The sequence below is a fragment of the Mytilus californianus genome, unplaced genomic scaffold (genome assembly GCF_021869535.1).
Source record: "Mytilus californianus isolate M0D057914Y unplaced genomic scaffold, xbMytCali1.0.p SCAF_9, whole genome shotgun sequence".
Taxonomy (NCBI): domain Eukaryota; kingdom Metazoa; phylum Mollusca; class Bivalvia; order Mytilida; family Mytilidae; genus Mytilus; species Mytilus californianus.
Window position 1 is genome coordinate 50,961,954 of NW_026262745.1, and position 21,820 is coordinate 50,983,773.

At 32.9% G+C, this 21,820-nt stretch overlaps 2 protein-coding genes across 2 annotated transcripts; one reads left to right on the plus strand and one right to left on the minus strand.

The window, feature by feature from the left end:
* The first annotated feature begins 10,595 nt into the window (after window positions 1-10,595).
* On the plus strand, window positions 10,596-14,069 carry LOC127715985 (uncharacterized). The gene has a single exon (XM_052222089.1). The coding sequence runs from the start codon at window positions 10,716-10,718 to the stop codon at window positions 13,356-13,358; it is 2,643 nt and encodes an 880-aa protein (XP_052078049.1). The 5' UTR covers window positions 10,596-10,715; the 3' UTR covers window positions 13,359-14,069.
* A 1,157-nt stretch (window positions 14,070-15,226) lies between these two features.
* Window positions 15,227-17,385, minus strand: LOC127715987 (uncharacterized). The gene has a single exon (XM_052222090.1). The coding sequence runs from the start codon at window positions 16,712-16,714 to the stop codon at window positions 15,362-15,364; it is 1,353 nt and encodes a 450-aa protein (XP_052078050.1). The 5' UTR covers window positions 16,715-17,385; the 3' UTR covers window positions 15,227-15,361.
* Between the last annotated feature and the right edge of the window lie 4,435 nt (window positions 17,386-21,820).

The window sequence follows — 21,820 nt, forward strand, 5'->3', positions numbered from 1 at the left end:
TTTTTTTTCGCAATTAAATAAATATAAAACAAATTGAATGCAAATGCATATTAGAATATTTCTTTTAATTATTTTTAACCTGTAAACACTTAGAATATAAATATTTTGAAAACTGTTTTTTTCATCTTTACCTCCATTCATTGCTCTATCAAGTGCTTTAAAATAATAATTCAAATTGCTTTATTGTAAGTTTGTATAAGATCCTAAAGATGAGTAATAACCAAGTTAACTTTATGAAACTCATAAGCCACTAAGTAATTAAATTCAGCTGTAGTGTGAACGTGTTATTGGTCACTATTAATGACCCGAGATTTTCAAAGCTAAACATAAAAAATTGTGCCAAAAGTATTGAATTTTATTACTCCCCTTCAACTGAAACTTGATTTTACCTTAGTGCCTGAGTTTTATTTTAGTTTAATTGCCCTTTTTTCAATGACATTTTACAAATAAAATTGTCATTTTTCTGACTAGAGCACCCTGCCCTTTTTAAATCCTGGCTAGAACACTGTATCTTCATGTGAATGTGAATATATATATATTTAACAAACAATAGTTAATTTCAGTCCCAAAGATTTTCTTTTTTATTTGGTTGAATTTGTAATACAGATTATATTTTTTCATAAGTCCCAATACCAGGAATCATCCAGGCCCTTTTTTTTCCATTCAGATAGAATTTGTAAATGTCCTGAAAGTTGGATGAATGATGATCGAAAAGTCCTGATATATTCTGGTTTATATAATATGATTTTTGAAAGTCTTGAGATATCCTGAGAATTCCCCCAGTTTTAAGCTGCTTGATTTGAAAGTCCTGACATTTTCTGGAATTCTCCCATTAAGTTTTTTTCTAAAAAAAGGACTTATAGCCTAACAGGATATTTTCAGGATATCCCAGGATAATCTTGAGATATCCTTATTATAAAAGTTGTCAGGATTTATTTCTGCAAGGGGTGTATGCATCATTTGATGGAAAATGTAAAAATAAAAGTATTGGTTACAGAACAGTCATATAAATGTGACAAAAAGTAATTTTAACAAAAAATAATATATCACATTTAATAAGTTTACACTGGTTGAAATAAAAACCAAAGTATTCTTGAAATCCTTTCCTGTTACAAGATATATACAAGGTATTGCACAGTTTAGGAAATTGTTTGTTGCAACTTTCTAGCAAACAAACTCTTTCTTGCAACATTGCAGAAAAATACTGCAACTTTCTCATGAACAAATATTATTTCAGTAACATTGAGAGATTATGTTACAAGTTACAGCTGCAACAACATGTAACTTTCTTGCTAGTACTTCTTGTAAAGAAATTTGTTTGCTCCAATATAAAAGAAAACTTTTTACCTCAGTAAGGGATGTTAAATTTTCAGACACAATTATGCTGAAATTTTCTAAGTTTTTTTCCATCAAGCAAAATGACAGAGTTTAAATACCATCACACTTTCCATCAACAAAATATTCTAAGTCCAAATTCCATCTCACTTTCCATCAAAGAAAATGTTTAAGTCCAATTTCCATCAAACTTCCTTCATTTCCATCCTATTTTCCATCAGGTGGAATAAATGCCATCATATTTTCCATCAGAGGGTAAAAATGCCATCCAATTTTCCATCAGGGGTTAAAGATGCCATCAAATTTTCCATCAAAAGAATGGGGATGGAAATAAAATTCCTAATTTCCATCATCCTTTGATGGATTTTTTTGGTTTAGGATGGAATTCCATCAAGTACCATCAACTTTCCATCAATTGTCCATCAAGTGTTGATGGAAAATGAAGAAATTGATGGAAGATCTAGGGAAGGGATACTCAAAATATGTTAATAAAGTTCATGTCTTTTTCAGGACTTCTGATCCAACCATGTAGTATCATTAGTATGGCATGTTTGTGAGATATGGTTTTGGCCAGTAGGATGTTCATGAAGGACCTGTAGTACAAAGTATATTACTGGATTGAGCTCATTGTCTAAGTGTATTATTAAAGTGCTTTGCTTTGAGCTCAGTTCATTGTTATGCAATTCATTCTTTGTGAAATAAAGATTTGACAGACAACTCTCATGTACAAGGAATTGTCAAAGTAGTATCCATTCTATGTACAATGTAAGTAATAGGGAGATAAAAGCATTTTATTTAGATTTGAACCAAAAATTTTTTGTCCATTAGCCAAATTAAAAAAAAAAAAGCACAAATTCACCAAGCAATGCTACTGGCGCTACTAGCAATATGATGCTAGGTTCTTTTGTTACACTTTATTTTTATGCCCCCGCCATAGCGGAGGGGGCATTAAGTTTTACCCTTGTCCGACTGTACGAACGTACGTACGTACGTCCTAAAATTGGTTTCCATTCTCTAACTTTAGTTTGCCTCAACCAAATGTTATGAAACTTATACGCAATGCTTATTACCACAAAACACAGATCAAGTTTGAATTTTGGTAGCGTCACTCTTACCGTTCTAGAGTTATGCCCCTTTAAAAATGGAAAAATTGTTGAATTTTTCGTTTCCGTTCTCTTATTTTAGTATGCCTCAACCAAATGTTATGAAACTTATACCCAATGCTTATTACCACAAAACACAGATCAAGTTTGAATTTTGGTGAACCGTTCTTGAGTTGTGCCCCTTAATAAATGGAAAAGTTGCTAAATTTTTATTTTCTTCTAAATATCAAGTAATTTTAAAATTGGAGTTATCTTCCTTTGTCCATGATTATAGTTGAATCAACTACAATCAATGCTTTATACAATGCAATGTTTAATTTTGACTTCCACTGATAAAATACAGATCAAGTTGAATTTGGGTAGGGTCACTTTAACCATTATTGAGTTGTGCCCCTTTATAAATCGAAAGATTGCTAAATTTTTAGTTTCCATTCTGTAACTTAAGTTTGCCCCAACCAAACATTATGAAACCTATACACAATATTCATTACCACAAAACTAAGATCAAGTACAAATTTTTTGTTTCCGTTTTCTAACTTTAGTTTGCCACAACCAAATGTTATGAAACTTATACACAATGCTTATTACTACATAATAAAGATTAAGTACGACACTTTTACCATTCTTGAGTTATGTCCCTTTATAAACATAAAAATTGCTGAATTTTTCGTTTCCGTTCTCTAACTTTAGTTTGTTTCAACCAAATGTTATAAAACTTATACACAACCGTTTTAGAGTTATGCGTGTTTACAAATAGAAAAATTGCTGAATTTTGAGTTTCTGTTCTCTACTTAAATTAACCTCAACCTAATGTTATGAGACTTACACACAATGCTTATTACCACAAAACTCCGATCAAGTTCAAATTTGGGTCACTTTTACCGTTCTTCAGTTATGTCCCTTTATAACTATATGATATGCAAGCGGGGGCATCATCTGTGTCCACATGTGGACACTATCCACATTTTTTTACATCTGTACTGCCTACTGGCGACTCAGTCCTGAGTGTGAATGGTCATTCAGTATGTTAAGAAAAAGACCAAAATTTGTAAGGCCTATCTGGCCTAATTGATTTCTAAAATATATTTCATTGTACATGTTCAACATTTATCATTCATTTGTTTATTTCTTAATTTGTGTGAATTAACAGTAAATGTTAATTACTACACTTTCATACCATAACAAAACTGCCTTACTGTATTGGTATCACTTATAATTTGTATCCATATAACAAAAAAAAACTGAAAAGAGAATACTTTTGCAATAGCTTTTTCATATTGAATACTAAAACTTTTTAGATATTTAGACATATTAAGTAGATGTTCATAATATCCACTTGACATTTTATCATATGACTTCTGTAGTTAGTTATGAGTCTTTGAAGCATGCTCACAAAGGTTCTTTTGTTGATATCATTTTCATACTGGTCAAAACTTTTTTTTGCTTTGACCAGCTTTGGAGGAGATATTTTCAAAGAATTAATAAAAAATAACATAGAAATTCACGTTCTAGCTCATCTAGCCCCAATCATCATGTCAGGCATTGTCATTACTAAAAAACATTAAATGTCTTCTAAACTGAGAAACAATTTCCACATTTAACTGAAATCTTTTACTTATGATACTGACAATCCCCCACAAAATAATATAAATAGAACTATACAAATAGTAAGCAAATACATGTTCTCAGATACCATCTCCAATATAAAAAAATCACATTAAGAAAAAAATGAACCTATTGTGTTCCTCTCCTAGCTACAAAATGTATCCAAAATCAAAGATGTGGAACATATATATTCTATCATAATCATTTGGTAATTAATGCAATTAGTATCTCTTCCATGCCCGTGTTGAACATAAAAAACTAAATATTACATAAACAACACCCCTAATGCTCATGTTGGTTGTCATTGTGCAACACAGTTAATACATAGAAAACATAAAACATAGAACTCCTTTTGTCCAAGGATTTGTATAGTGAGAAGGATTGGAATCTCGCGGGCAGTTTGCATAGATTGTATATAAAAAGCTGCGTATGATGAGATTTGGCGAGATTAACCGTCATGCATCTCGTTTATCGTTTTGAGACATCCATTACCCGTTGAATCCGTGTCACTTCAAGATTAAAGTCAGCATATTGTGAGTATAATATATATATTTTAATGATAATGATACTTTTATATGTAAGTTCATGTCAGTTCTGATTAAGAATTCAGTAAACATCGTTACAATACACATTATTTGCAACTAAATTGACTATGCATTTTCTCTCCTGGTCATCGTCATAATCCCGCCCAAAAAGGCTGTCCAAACCCCAACTTTGAGTTCAATCTCCTCCTTCAAAATTAGGAATTGTGTTAAAAAACTTTGATAATATGAAATAACTATGTTTGATACTTGAACTTTTCAAATTATATAGTGAAAGGTGCTTTTGTTGTTGTTATTTTGATGATTGTTTCAGACCGACCGTCCTAAATCGTTCCGCGTCAGTGCAAAATAGGATGGGCTTATATAAAATCAATAAAGTGTCTCATTAAGTCGATTTCAGCTATAAAACGTAATTATTTCATTAAAGTATAGTTTGTTTGTTATTCTTTAAAAACAATGGGCTTGTAAATTGATAACGTGTGATATTATCATCGTTTTAAAATGCCGCTATGGTCACCAGATGCATCCAAATGTCGTCATTATGGGCGGGATCAAATTAACATAAATAAACTTCCAGGATCTCGAATTTTCTGAGTAAACGTGATGGAAATGTTTACATATATACTTGCTCTTGGTTAAATTGGACGTTAACTACAAAGGTACTGTATTTCTCTACAGAATACTGTCTTTTAAAACGGACTATTAACTTCGGCCATTACATGCATGTCCCCTAGTGTCGTAGTGATGCACGTACAGGGGCAGTCATATTACCCTTCTTCGTATTGTTTCTATAATTTTGTGTTTACTACTATGATGAAAATTTCTACCCATGCAAGAATTAGATATTTATAATTTGTTACAAGGATTTGTATACAAATCCTTGTTTGTTACAAAGGTAACAGGAGCAGGAGATGGGTGAATCAGAATACCTTATGTTGGTTAAAAAGCTCATCAGAGCTCATGATCATGTTTTGTCTGTTATGATGTATATAATATGACACTCTTAAGTCTAAATAAAATTACTCAGGTACATGTATATAATCAGAAGGAGACTACAACGTGATATAGTTCAGTGTCGAAATGATAAAAGAAAGGTGCTCAAGTGCACATGTGTGTGCTGTAGTGCGGCTCTGAAAAACAGAATCTATGAGTTTGACTGTCCCTCTGGTATTTTTTGTCCCCCTTTTGTAATGTTTTGTTATATGTACATGTATATGTCAAGATTTTGTCAGTATGTATGTATGTATTACATACATGTACATCCCTCCTTATACAAGTATATATATACAAACTTATCTTATCTTATTTTATATATATATTTATCAAATCTTTCTGTAATGGTCAATTTTCTTTCAAAAGTTTCCAACAACAGTATGATTTCTGTGAAATGCATCTATATAAAATAAATAACTAATACAAAAATAATATCAGGGCTCACTATTTGAAATGTTTGAAGGTGTCAGGTGTCTAGATCATTTCTTATACTTCAGAGTAGAACAATACATTGTACAGTACAATGTATATTTTTGAGAGGACATTTATTTCAGACACTGAGAAACAAGCTTAAGCATTTCATTTTTTTTTTAGACAATCATTGATATGATTGAATGCAGAATAAATATTTATTTGTATTTTTCACTCCTTACTTTTTCAAATTTTGTTAAGACATGATATTTATTTTCATTTACACATAGATATGCCTATTGCCATGCCATATATATATATATATATATATATATATCCTACATGTCCTATACTCTTTAAAATTCCAGAGTCTATCCTAAATTGAGGTAAATTATATGGCCTTCCAAATACCGTTTCGATCCCTAATATCACTGAAGAGACAGTAATTGTCAAAATCTGGATATGGTGTACAAATTTTTGCACCTCATGTTTGCGGTATACCATCTTCTCTGCAAGTTTATTGTTTTCTGTTTGGTATTTAATTAAATATAAGATCCATGTTACCAGTGGCGGATCCAGAACTTTTCATAAGGGGGGGGGGGGGGCGCCCGCTCCAGTCATGCTTCAGTGATTCCCTATATAATCAACCAAATTTTTCCCACAAAAGGGGGGCCCGAGGCCCCCCCCCCCCGGGGATCCTCCTATGGTTACATCTGGTGATCAATTTATTTGGCAATCGTCAATGGCAGTCAGCAGGGTTTAATAACATCAGTTGTTCGACCTGTTGGTCAAATGCGTTTTGTTAAAATATACTTTTCACTTTTTTGATCTTTTGGAAAATGTTGTTTGTGCTGTAGTTAGACCCCTCTACCAAGAAATTTGTTTTACATGCACACGTAAAAAAAAATTGCGGTTTTTATCCAAATCAATCATAGGTTTGAACGTTGTTTTCAATTTAGACTTGTTTTATATATATATATATATATATATATAAATTTATAATAGGTTTTTCCGTTTGAATGGTTTTACACTAGTAATTTTTTGGGGCCCTTTAATTTATAGCTTGCTGTTCGGTGTGAGCCAATGCTCCGTGTTGAAGGCCGTACCTTGACCTATAATGGTTTACTTTTATAAATTGTAGATTGGATGGAGAGTTGTCTCATTGGCACTCATACCACATCTTCCTATATCTATATAAAGCAACGATTTATATATACAAAATTTTGGTTAAAGATAATTTCAGAAAACAACCATTTTGTTTAGGTTGATTAAACAGAAAGTAAGAGAAATTATCCTATCCTTGATCCCTGGGATTTCTTATGTGTTATCAAATTTAAAGGGTTCTCACTAAGGCGAGTGTGTGAGTACTGGACTCATGAAAAACTCTCTGGACTCACCATTTTCAAAAACTGGCGAGACCAAATTTAAAGAAGCATCAAGATTTAAATATTTTAATTGAACTGAACACACATATTATCATTTTTAATGTGGCAAAAGTTATCTGAATTTAATGTCATTTCATTTCTCTATTAGATAATGGAGACTTAAATGTTAAATTATATTGCTATAAAATATTATCTTCTTACTGTTGGACTGATCCAAGACTAAGTGACTTGCCTTCAAAAATCCTTAGTGAGAACCCTGTTTTAAACTGTTATGTTACATTTTCATTAAGTACATGAAGTAACTTTAAATTTTTACTTTCAGGTTTCATATTTCAAGATTTCTTGAGCCTTTATTGGTACATCATCGCTCTAAAGATAGAAATATTTCTGTAGATAATAGCCAGGTAAATATTTTCACTTCTGTTATGATTAAGTACTTAACACAGATGGATAATTATGGGTGGCTCCATAAACTATGTGTGATAAGCTTTATGTTTCAGAGGGTAGAAATGTGGAGGCTGCATAATTTGTATACAGATCCAATATGTTATAAAGCTTCCGTCTGTCATGTCCATTGTCCTTGACCTCAATTTCATGGTTCATTTACTACATGTATGAAAAGGAAGATGTGTTATGATTGCCAATGATACAACTCTCCACAAGAGACCAAATGACACAGAAATTAACAAATATAGGTCACCCTACGGCCTTCAACAATGAGCAAAGCCCATACAGCATAGTCAGCTATAAAAGGCCCCGAAATGACAATGTAAAACAAATAAAATACTGTTTGAAAAAAAATAGATTTTTTTTGGATTGTGAATTTCTGACTTATTATGAGTGATAGGGTATCTCAATATTTGGTATATGGTTCCTTGCAATGTGTACATTTGTACATGTCTGACAGGGTTCACATGATGTAGAACTCATTTCATGGATCAATGAAATAGGTAAAAGTTTTATGATAAACTCTGTTTCTCAGATACTGTAAGCAGTAGGTCAACTACATGTATATTTGGTGTATGGCATGATGATGTACATGTCAGTCGAGCCGGTTTCATCTGATCTTAATCCTCATTTTCCCGATTCATCAGTCAATGTTTTTTTTTTTGTGTTCAGTTTATACATTTGTACCTGTATCTGAAATAGAGACAAGTCAATTTTGATTTAGACATTTTTGAAATATGCAAAGAAAAATATCCCATCATGACAAAAAGACCTACTTTAAATGGCATGAATGGATAAAAAGTTAATACATGTAACACAAAAGACAGGTGCCTTCTTTGTTGTTACTCATCTTAAATCCTGAAGTTGTGACTGAAATCAATATAAATACTATCATTAGTGGCTGTGGTTTTAGTACTCAAATAGGATATTATTTTAAAACAGACACAATCATTATTTATTCTGAGCATACATGTACATGTATATGGAACTAATGCTTTTCCAGCAATCTTTAAAAATGTGTTATTTATCAGTAAATAATTGTCAACCCATATAGATGTATATATATATATAGTACTGCATCATGCATTGTAAGTTATTCCATGGATTTGCCCAGGGAACATGGCAAAACTTTAAAAGTAGTTTCATGGATATGTATTACCTCTATACATGCTATACGACAAGACAAGGACATATTGATCATGATATAGTTTAAACAAGCCTACTAAAAATAATTCTTGATTCTGAAGCTCAAATCTCATATATATCATTGTGCATATATGTCTAAAAAAAAAGTTTACCTCATAAAGGAGTCTTTATATATAGACATGGTAGACAGTGTCGAATTCAGGGGGGGGGGGGGGGTTGAAACCCCCCTTTTTTGGGGCGATCAATGCATTTGAAAGGGGACAAATAGTTAGTACCCCCTTTTCTCCTGGATTGGAAACCCCGTTTTAAGAATGGCTGGATCCGCTCCTGATAGAACTGAGGTTACGAGGCTAGTTTTTGTAAAAGTGCCCTTTATATTTTTATTAATATTAAGTTCATTTAGCATGTTTGGTTGTTACATTATTTTTTATTTTTTATTCTATTTTTAAGTCTTTAGTCAAGGATTTGTATCATTTTACAAATCTTGTCCACTGTAAAATCAAATAAGAAATTTGTCAAACACATGTTATTTTCCTGACATACATGTGCATTTACAATGTACCTGAGACACTTTACCTGTAACCAGGATTTCCATGTACCATTCAGACTGGTGATTTAAATAATACCCTGTGTATTAATTAAGCAACAGATGGTATTATGATGTACATATATGGGAAGTACCACCTTTGTTTTCCCCTATTACAGAAGAGGGTCTGAATGGGGTTTATAAATTTACAGACTAGAGAATAATGCCAATTGAAATAATAATTAGTGAAAAATATGCTAAAATAGGGAACAATGGGGTGCAAAATTATAAAGAATAATTATGCAAGATAAAAGAAGGAGGTAATATTACACTGATTTATACAGTAGTGAATCAGGTATAGAATAAAAGAAATTTTAAGATTACATGAAATTGTAAAAATTTTGTCAAATCATTTTCATGAGAATTTGACCAATAGGCGTAAAGATCAAGAAAAATGGTGTAAAAATTGAAATTATTATTAGGTCAAACAACCACAATACGATGTAATATGTACATGTGCTTAGGGTTTCCACTTTTAATCTAGAAACATTGAGGCTGTAGGTAGATGTTTCTTTATTGTTAATTTTGATAGTCACCCTTGAGAAAAAAATTGTTTGATGTTGCCTACACATGCCTTACAGGGTTGGGTAGGTAGGTCAGTATTTTTTTAGGCAAACAACTTAAGTGACATGTTTAAAACTTGTATGGCCAAATAAAAAAAAAAAAATCATGTGTGGTTCCAGTTACTCTACCTACCCTACTATTTAGTCTTAATAATAGCCTACCCTAAAGATTTTTTTTTCATTTTCATTGTTAAAGTCAGAATGTTGCTCCCGTCTATAGACTAAATGTAAAAAAAAACACCCTACCTACCTTCACCCAAACTTTTTTTTTTAAGATGTTACTAGAACCACACATTCATCTTTTTTATTTTGCTTCTAAAGAAAACAATCGTAAAGCATGACAATATCTTTAAAAAAAAAATGCTTTTCAGGTTGGTTGTTAGGCATCATAAACCAATTTAATTTTAATTTTGGCCCAATAGAGACCACCTTACATTTTACATTCATTTAACCTAAAGGGGAAATAAGGGAAACCGTATTAGGCAAATTATTATGGCTTAAAAATAAAATCAATATTAACCTTGTTAACCATAACTTTATGCCAACCCAATTGGCTTTGAAAATTTGATTTACAATTTCTGTTATTGTTAATTTGCAGAATGCCAAAGTTAAGGAAAAGGAGGGATGTTCCTTCACAGAGAAAGCGTAAGAAAGTCCTATCTACTGACTTGCATAATGACCATTCATATTGTATGCCGAACGAGGAAATAGTTCAGTTATGTCTTAAAGAAGAAGTAGAAGTGCGTGGAGAAAGGATTGACCCTGACTTTACTATGTACACAGCTGAGCCTGTAGGGGACATAGAATGTACATCCTATGAAGAAGAAGTAGCAACAGTATCAATTACAGAACCATTCGATAAACTTAAGCAAGATGTTGTCCAGAGTGGTTGCATTAGTTCACCATATGTTCTACACACAACCAGTGATTCTATCAAGATAATGCTCTTATATCCTTCCGAGGAAAAAATATCTGTCAAATTGAATGTGATGATAAATAGAGATTTTTTTGCCAAAGTATTTGTCCATAGAATCCAGCTTAGCCAAGACCATGACCTATGGATTGGTTTACCAAGAGTTTTTGACAGTGTTAAACATATCCAGTCTTTACTTTCAAAATTACAGAGTTATTCTGTGTGTACAGGAAATTTCGAGGCAGATTTAATGGCTTTCATACCAGTTGGCACCTCTGTCGAGAACGCAGAAGGTTCTGCAAGTAGTCAAGGTTTTAGAGAAGGTGACTTTGAGGCAGTGAAAGGTACCATTTCTTACTCGTCCACAGTACGAAGCATGAACTGTTTACTTCTCGTGCAGGGAAACAGATGTTCACCATGTAGTCAATTACGAAGAGTGTTGATAAGTCAAAAGCACAGAAGAGAAGAGAAAGAGAGAAAAAGTAAGGAAAATGTACCAAATTATTTGTGTAGTACTATAGGACATACCAAGATGTCTCGACATGAATTGATCACCAAAATTCACCAGCAGAAAGATAAGATTACAACCCTGCAGAGTGAAATTGACAAAACACAACGCAAGTTTCAACGTGAGGTTAGTAGTAGAGGTGTTACATTAGACTTCTGTCAGTCACTTGAAAAGCAAGATACTATGGCAGCATGTTCAACGGAAATAATGAAAGCCTTTCCTGATGCCAATTCGTATCAACGCCTTTTCTGGGCAGAACAACAAAAAAGCACTAATGTGAAGTCCTTGAAGGGTATGCGATGGCACCCAATGATATTGAGATGGTGTTTGTACTTGCGTCACAAATCAAGTACAGCATACGAGGCTTTAAGAGATTCTGGTTTCATTACTCTTCCAAGTTCAAGGACATTGTTCGATTATTCTCATTACACTAAAAGTGACAATGGATTTTTGCCAGATGTAGTGAAAGAATTGAAAAATGAGGCTTCAAAAAGAGACATGTACAGTAAAGTTGATCCGTGGAAGAATTTTGTTGGACTTCTTTTTGATGAAATCAAAGTAAAATCTGACTTAGTGTACGATAAGCATAGTGGCGAACTAATTGGATATTGCAATCTAGATAAGGTCGGAAACCAGATTATGAACTTTGAAAGAAATATGAAAGATACAAGTACTACAGAGACAGATTCAGACATTGCCAAATACATGCTTGTGTTAATGGTGAGAGGTGTTGCCACAGACTTGAAATTCCCTTTAGCAGGCTTTGCTACCTTAAGTATTACTGCTGACTTTCTGTATCCGATTATTTGGAAGGCTATACGCATTTTAGAAACTGGCTTTGCTCAACTAAAAGTACTCTTTCTGACTTGTGATGGTGCATCTGCAAATAGGAAGTTCTTCAACATACATGGACAGGTGAATGAATTTATTCATTACACAAACAATCCTTATGCCGATGACGAAAGGAAACTTTATTTCATCTCAGATGTTCCCCATCTTGTGAAAACAACTAGAAACTGTTTCAGCAATTCTTATTCACACAAAAACACAAGAAAAATGTGGAAAGATGGGAAAGATATTTCGTGGATGCATCTGTTGAAATTGTTTGAAGACCATTGCGAACTATCACTCTACAGTCCGTGTCCAAAATTGACAAGAAGTCACCTTGACATGACAACCTATGGTTACATGAAAGTCAACATTGCAGCACAAGTTTTGAGCTCCACAGTAGCCAATGCCCTTGAAATGATGTATGGAGATAATGTAACCGAGACAGTAAATTTCATCAGAATTATGAACAAATTTTTTGATTGTTTGAATGTTAGAAACCTATATGAAGGTAGAAATAAGAGAAATCCTGACCTTGAACCATTTACAACTGTCAATGATGAAAGATTACATTGGTTGAGAGTAGATTTTATTAAGTACTTTGATTCCTGGGAACAATCGGTGATGCAAAGAGCTGGTAATTTTACAAGGAAACAACGCAAAGGAATGCTATTGAGTCATCAAACATTGGCAGGTTTTAAAATCAGCGTGTTTTCAATTGTAGACTGTGTTAAATTTCTATTAGAATCTGGCGCCAAGTTTGTCCTCACACATCATTTTAACCAAGATCCCTTGGAACAACATTTTGGACACTACCGACACAGGGTTGGGGACAATAACAACCCTACAGTGAATGATGTTCGTCATATGATGACCTCGATGAGAGCGGTTGGAGCTCAAGCTTTGGCACCCAAACGAGGAAATGTCAGTAACCAGAGAGACAGGAACTTTGTGATTGATAACACTTCTCTACCTAAGCGCAGAACATATTAATTTTATTAATGCAAGAAGTCTTTTTGTACAAGTATAATTTACATGTATGCCTGTTATATATATGTATTTATTTCCAATTAATGTGGTATTTTTTTTTTATGCAATTCTAATTACAGTATATGAGTGTTTGGTAGTTTATAAACATTTACATGTACAAAATGTAAACTTGAAAAGTGTACTGTACACATGGTACATACATGTACATGTATGATTGCTGGTATGCTTTATAGTATATACTAAAAATAGTCTTAGTAAACCATTGATGCTTGTGAAATAGTGAAAAGGATACTCTCAATGATTACAATGTACCTTTTGAGACAAACATTTGTAAGGGTGCAAGTTTTAATATTTATTTTTATGGCCTAAGTAATTGATTTCACCAAAAAATTCTATATTTGAATCAAGAGTTGTACAAATCGAACAAGTCTTGAATTTGTAGTTCAGTCCATGCATTTGATAGAGTTTTCCGTGGTATGATGAACATTTTTACTAACACATATGTGTGTGCAAATTTGAGATATTAAACACTGTTTGTGATTATTTGTTGTGTTCCTATTTGTCATCTAAATATTTACCGTACATGAAGGATTTGGTGTTTTTGACAAGATGCAATACTCAATACAGTCATTGACAGTTAATAGTTATTTATAAACCTTTTTGCATTTTATACTTATTTCTAATTTTTCTATGTTAACTTAAACATGTTAAACTATACAGGAAATAATATTTAAGACAAGAAAAAAAATAGTTTTTATCATGCTTATTATATTTTTAGTTTAGTGAAATTGAAGTTAACTATTTTTTCTCTCACATGTTTCTGTCTTTAAAAATGTAATTAATTCGTGTAGTTTTTGAGTAAACAAATTTGTGAAATAAATTGTGTATATACATGTATGATAATTTTAATGTTTTTTTTATTGCGCCAATAATATTTGTACAATTTTTTGAAAAATTATGTTGTGAATGTGTAGAAATTAAGAGATTTAGAAAATGTAGTGTTTGTCACATGCTTGTATTATAATTTGACATTATTTGTAAATAAATCTTTTCAGCAAGAACAAAGTTCTGTTATTACAGCTATCCAGAATAAATTTAAGTACATAAAGTTGTATGTGTCCCTGATAGTTTAATAGGTCACAGTGTTCCATTCATGTTGGCTTCCCACATTTGGCTGTGGTCGTCATGAGAAATGATACATGATTGCAAATGAGACAAGTATCCATTAATTTAAATGATATAAAAATAAGAGTCGTATGAATGACAACATGGACAATGAGACAACTATATATCCACCAGATTTCAATGTTCACCAAAATTGTATTTATATTTGTGTCATTTTTCTTTGTTTTGCTCATAATGTAAAAAAGAAGATGTGGTATGATTGCCAATGACACAACTCTCCACAAGAGACCAAATGACACAGAAATTAAGGTTCAAGTACAACAATTGTTCTTATTTATTATCTTACATTGACAGAATATTGATGGTGATCGTGGATACAAATAAATTCATTTCGTCTCTCATTTGTTGCAGACCTTATATTGTTCCTGTTTAGTGAAGGCCGTATGCTGCCCTTAAAATGATGTATTTGAGATAATTTTTGTAGTTGGATGGCTGTCTCATTGAAAAATAACACACATACGTAATTTGAATAGGGTAAACACATAGATGTAATGCTGTGAGAAATAATATATGGCTAAATTCTCTTTTAGTTATTTTGGTTGTTGGGTTGCTGTCTCATTGATATGTTTGTACCTCACATCTCCTTTTACGCATGTTTAACATATTTTTTATGTTCGAAGTGAAATATTTTAGAGTTTACAGTAGTAAGTAGTTGTAAAGCAGTGTTATGAAAGACAATAAATAAAAAGACATGTATATATTTCACTTTTTTTTAAATATCATCCATGTTCAAACAACAGTTACATCAAGATCATGTGGAAATAATTTAAATAATCATTACATTTCATGTGTGAACAGACACAAAAGTAAATTTCACAGTGTCAACAATTTAAAGATTTCCCTTTCAAGGCTTGTCTTAGACTGGATGATGTTTGAGATTTTGCTTGTTTGGTCAGTTTATTTCGTTCTATACGAGTAACAGCAAAGCCACGGATGGTTAAAAACAAATGAATGATGTCTTCAGTTATAGTTGACACAATATCTGCAGTTTCACCTTGCATAAGGATGTCACAATAATGTTTCACCATGAACGCTTCCATCATAGCTTCTTTTAAAGGATCAATAAGAAGCGAACTAGCACTGTATGAAGGCTGAACTGTTTTACGAATAACTGTCTCTAATTCACGAATTAATAAAAATAGGGAATCTGATGGTTTCTGAAGGCCACCACGGTCTTGCGTCTTGTACCACTTGTCATATGTTTTCACAAAGTTAACACAAGAGGAATTGTCTGTAAATTTATTAATGACGGACAACTTCTTAGTAGAGTACCTGGTGTATCTCTTCTGTAGGGCACGAATGGTGTAACCAGCAATATAATACAGAATGCTTTGGTCATTTTCGGTTAACTTTTGCTGATCTGTTGTTGATTTATGTACAGCTGTCATTGTCTGAACTTTAAAAATTTCACCAACAATATCTTCATGTACCATCTGTAGAAATAAGTTAATAGAGTTTAATGAATGAGATGGACAATGTGAGCCAAAAGTCTTTGTTAATTCTGGATTAACTCTACTTATATGTAAACGGCGAAACATCTGCTCTCTGTCACATGAGGAAGATATGTTGCTTGTTGGTACAACAAAAATATGTTGGAAATATTTCAACAAAATGTCTTGCACTAGTGCTGAATTGGTCACAAATTTGCATATGTCGGTAATACTGTCATTGATAGTAAATGGATCATTAGCAATGTTAGACAAACTGGACTGCAAAGCTGTAGGGAATATTTCAGCAAATGAACTTTCATTTAAAGAGTCACGGACCACAGTGCTAGGTAGTTTACTATCTGCATGTGTGCGATGGTCTGTTGCTCTCAGATTTTGTCCATGTTGTTTCTGGACATGACCACGGAAGCCTGAAATTGTTTTCAGAGTCTTTTTGCACACAGGGCAACTGTATGATGGTTTACTACATGCATCTGGTACAGGTTCAGACTTTTTCTTTTTAGCATTGTAACATTCTTCATCACTGTCACTTGGTTCTGGATCATACTCAGTAAATTCACCTAACAAAAGATCAAGGTCAATATCTTGGTCCCAAGATAAAAAATCTGACATGGTTGTAACATTGAATGATAATTTTAACTGAAAGTTGATAAATAAATATCCCATTTTATAATATATCTTAGCTTGTTCTGATATTGAGATCAAAGACTTCATTTGATTAATCATCTTAATTCTTTTTTTATTTAAATGTAATGTCTGAGATTAAAGGTTGTAAATTATTTAATTATATATATTCTTTACCTAATTAATCTAATCACCACAAAAATATATTCCAATTACAAGCAGTGCCTTGCTTAATTGAATAACAAAGAACTATTTAAAAAAAAATAATCCGTATTTATAAAAACAGAAAGTCAAACAACAAGCTGCGACAATCAAATAAGTATTTCATCTACCTCTTTGAGTAAATGATCATCAAGATGATAATATTGGACTATCAAAACTGCGGTCACATGAGGGGGAATATTCAACTTTAATCTTTTACCGGCATGAATATAAAATTTACAAACTTCATTTTTAATACGAAAATTGCAGAGATAGACTTTATAAACGCCAACAGTTCCTTTTGGTCGATTTAGGTAATAATCACTTTGTAATTTAAGAGAAATAAGAATTATTTCATCGTTAAGTCTCAACAAAATATCGTAAATAGAGCGTAGCTTACCATAAAGAAAGCAAAATAATTGTGTGTGTTCATAACGTTGTCAACCAAGCGATATAACCGGATATTTACACATACAGGCGAGTAGCAATGTATAGTGGCGAGTACGCAACATCTCACGATACGCGAGAAGTGTCGATATACCGCGAGATTCCAATCCTTCTCACTATACAAATCCTTGTTTTGTCATATAAAACACTGTCAAACATCCAATCATACTATCCACACTGATCTGTGTCCACACTTGTTTATGTACAAAATAATAAACAAAAACAAACATGATAGTCAGCAACAAACGACAACCACTGAATTACGTACCGGCTCCTGTCTTGGGGCAGACACATACAGAATGTGGTGGAATTAAACATGTTAGCTGGCGGCCAACCCTCCCCTAACCTGGGACAGTGGTGTAACAGTACAACATATGAACAAACTATCAAAATCAGTTTATTTATGTTTTATCTTTTATTGTAAACTTACTATTTCTCTTTTTTATTGGATATATATTTTTTATTGGTGCATGGAGGAAGCCGGGGTGCCCGGAGAGAACTGCCTACCTTTGGTAGAAAACTGGCAATCTTGTCAATTAAGATTGGAGTCGACCTGCCACGTGCAGGATTCGAACTCACAATCTGTGTTGTTAGTCTAGTGATAAAATATAGGCCCCTTGGTGTAAGTGCAATTCAGTAATAGTTATCCCATGAGGACGCGGTGTGTCAGTGTAAGATCATCCCGATGGCCGGAGGCCAGAGGGTGATCTTACAGTGACATACCAAGTCCATATTGGATAACTATTTTACATCCCAGATGTTCTAGATTAGATAAAAATCCATTTACGCTTCATAAAATCTAGTTTAGAACGCCACACAATCATTATAATATACTTTACATATTACTATATTGTATATACCCTTTATGAGCCCCGAACACAATGTTTAAATATGTTAAATTAACAGGGAGTTTGTATCCAGTCGTCCTGGTGTATGGGTATGACTCGTGGGTCTATATGCTAAAGGTATTGAGTTCGATTCCCAGCATAGATACTGGATTTTTTCTACACAAATTTTGTCTTTTCCGAAAAAATATTTCTAAGTTTTATTGTGGATTTGACGTTCCCGCCAAAATGTTACAGAACAAAGGAAAGCATGCAGAACAAAGAACCTCAAGCTAGAGTGATCTGGCATGGGTGATCCGGCTCAGATCACCCCTGGTAGAACAAAGGAGCTGGGATGTAAGTCTTCTGAGTAGTCTTCTCTACCAAAATTAGGATGTACTATGGCAAGCCATTTTACTATTTATTCTAACTTCAAGAAATCTAAGAAACTTTAAAAGATATCTCATAAACTTTATAAGATCTTATAAAATTTATAAGATATCCTATATAGTTTATAAGATATCTCATATAATTGATAAGATATCTCATATAATTTTCTTTATAAGATATAGATATCTTATAAACTATATGAGATATCTTTTAAAATATATTAGATATCGTATAAAGTATATATATAAGATATCTTATATAAAAAATATATTTAAGATATCTTATATACTTTATAATACATCTTATATAATCTATAAAATTGAGTTGGGAATATGTCAAAGAGACAACAACCCAACCAAAGAGCAGAAAATAGCCGACGGCCACCAATGGGTCTTCAACACAGCGAGAAAATTCCGCACCTGGAGGCGGGCTTCAGCTGGCCCCTAAATAAAATATGTACTAGTTCAGTGAAAATGAACGTCATAATAAACTTCAAAACATATAAATGAACTAAAATTAAAAAACATGCAAGACTAACAAAGGTCAGAGGCTCCTGATTTGGGACAGGCGCAAAAATGCGGCGGGGTTAAACATGTTTTGTGAGATCTCAACCCTCCCCCTATACCTCTATCCAATGTAGAATAAACAAACACACAACAATACGCACAGTAAAACTCAGTTTAAAAGAAGTCCGAGTCCGATGTCAGAATAGGTAAGCAAAATGACAATGATACATAAATTAACAAAGGACTTCTAGCAGTTACTGACATGCCAGCTCCAGACTTCAATTAAACTGATTGAAAGATTATGTCTTCATCATATGAAAATCGAGCAACCCTAGCTCCCGTTAGGGGTTTAGTATCATACCATCATAAAATATAATTATGAGAAGAATATAACCGTATCGTGCCAACAACTGGTTTTAGAGCAAATGTGTTTAATTCCGATGCAAATACCCTTTGAGTGAATCATTATTAATACCAAAATATGCCATCTTCAATGACATGACAACAGTATCTTAACTATATCCCTACTGAATAAATCTGTTTAAAGGTTTGGTTAGTTTTTGAGGTGAATACCGACATTTTTGTGCTTTGTAAAGAACATTACCATAAGTTTTTATAAGATATCTTATATATTCTAGTTTTTTATATACTTTAAAGGATATCTTCTAAAGTTTATAAAATATCATATAAAGAAAATTATATGAGATATCTTGAAGTTAGAATGAATAATAAAACGGCTTGCCATACTGCATGCTCTTCTCCAAATTGATATTATTATTATTCAACTTAATAAGTCAGTGGCCAGAAATTATCATAAGGGGGCCCCACTGACTGCCTAAGAGGGGGCCCGCTCGAGTTATGCTTCAGTGATTCCCTAAATAATCAACCAAGTTTTTCCCACAAAAGGGGGTGGGGGCATATGCTTTTACATGGCATGTGGCAAAGTTTGATATAAGTTACTGTTTAAAGGGAAAACCTAAATGTGATTTTAATCACAACTTTCAATATTACATTTTAATTTTTCTGTGTCCGTATTATCTACTATATGTATACTGATTTGTTCACTAAAACGAATAGGTAAGGAATAAGGAATATAAGTTTTCTCGTTTGAATTGTTTAACATTTGTCATTTCGGGGCCTTTTATAGCTGACTATGCGGTATGGGCTTTGCTCATTGTTGAAGGCCGTTTGATGACCTATAGTTGTTAATATTTTGTGTCATTTGGTCTCTTGTGAAGAGTTGTCTCATTGGCAATCATACCACATCTTCTTTTTTATAAGTAACGAACCCTCACTAATTGAAGTACTATCATGTTCGTGATCATGACTTCAATGGACTCTATATAATCGGTTTAATAATTGTATTGTAGTAGCAAATCCAGAGCGGGTCTTTTTGTGAACGGCATGAACTTTCCCCGGACGCACACATAGGGTTGAATAGGACTTACTGTTCCCTGCCCAATGTCATGCACTATTTTCAAATTAAGAGAATTGTACATGAATTAATCAATTAGGTGCTATATGATTGACATATCCCTTAAATCTCCTTTTATTCGGGCAAAAGTAACTGATTAAATACATGCCATTGACATGAAACTTGAATACTAGTTTTTTTTCTCAGTGATTTTTTGATATTTAAATTCATATGAAACATACACGAACTAGGTCATTTGTTTGTTTTTGGAAGGTTATTACTCCATGTATAATTTTACACTCCAAAAATGAAATTAGCAAGAATGTCTATTTTAAAATAGGAGACCTCTTTTAATAATTGAAAACATTATGAAACTTGTGGTCCAGTTTTATCTATTTATTAAGACACATCACGGAACAAGGGGTTAATTTGAAATGGAGAAAACTCGGATTATTAACTTTCTGGAGACATTAAAAGGTAAAAGCGGAAAATAAAAAGAATAAAACATGAATTTGGATAGAAAAAATAACCAGTCTATCAGGCGAAGTTGTTGGTTTTGGTAATTATTTCAATTACTTATTGTCATATAATTTAAACATTTATTTTGCAGTACCTTTGATAACTCACGATTCGGAAATTGGTAAGTGTGTTTGAAGCCGAAAGTAAGAAAAATTTCTTTCTTTCTTCGAAATTGTTACCTAGACAGCAGGAACAGGAGAGAAAGGGGGGAAGGGGGGATTGAAGGGCTAGGTTGATATATCTTTCTTTTTTTTAAAGCAAGATATATGAGTTTTACAATGCTAAAAAAATCAGTATACATTTAAAATTGCAACGTTGTTGGGGACTAAGTTAATTCCTCAGCTGGCACTTGAATAGTAAAATTGAGAACGGAAATGGGGAATGTGTAAAAGAGACAACAACCCGACCAAAGAGCAGAATACAGCCCAAGGCCACCAATGGGTCTTCAACACAGCGAGAAAATCCCGCACCTGGAAGCGATGTTCTGCTGGCCCCTTAACAAAAATGTGTACTAGTTCAGTGAAAATGGACGTTACACTTAACTCCGAAACATATAAATGAACTAAAATTCAGAAAACATACAAGACTAGCAAAGGCCAGAGGCTATACTAAAATTTGACAATGTTTAACGGAAATATCAGTAACGACATTTTTTTACCCATTCATGTTCCTCAAATACATGTTATCATGCATATCAAAAACTTTTGGTGCCGTTGTTAATATTTGAGACGCAAGGAATTATGCTGAAGAAACTTTACAAAAAGAATATAAAATATCAACGGTTGCACCGAAATTCAAGCTTGTTTTAAGTGCAGATCCAGATTTTTAAAAGGGGGGCGTAACTATATAGATGGAAGCGATACTACCGAGTGGAGCGAGTCGATTTGTTTTAACGATTAATGGTCTA

What these genes read in the sequence shown, in the direction of transcription:
- LOC127715987 (XM_052222090.1), bottom strand. Translation starts at nt 16,714, where the DNA reads ATGATTAATCAAATGAAGTCTTTGATCTCAATATCAGAACAAGCTAAG.
- LOC127715985 (XM_052222089.1), top strand. Translation starts at nt 10,716, where the DNA reads ATGCCAAAGTTAAGGAAAAGGAGGGATGTTCCTTCACAGAGAAAGCGT.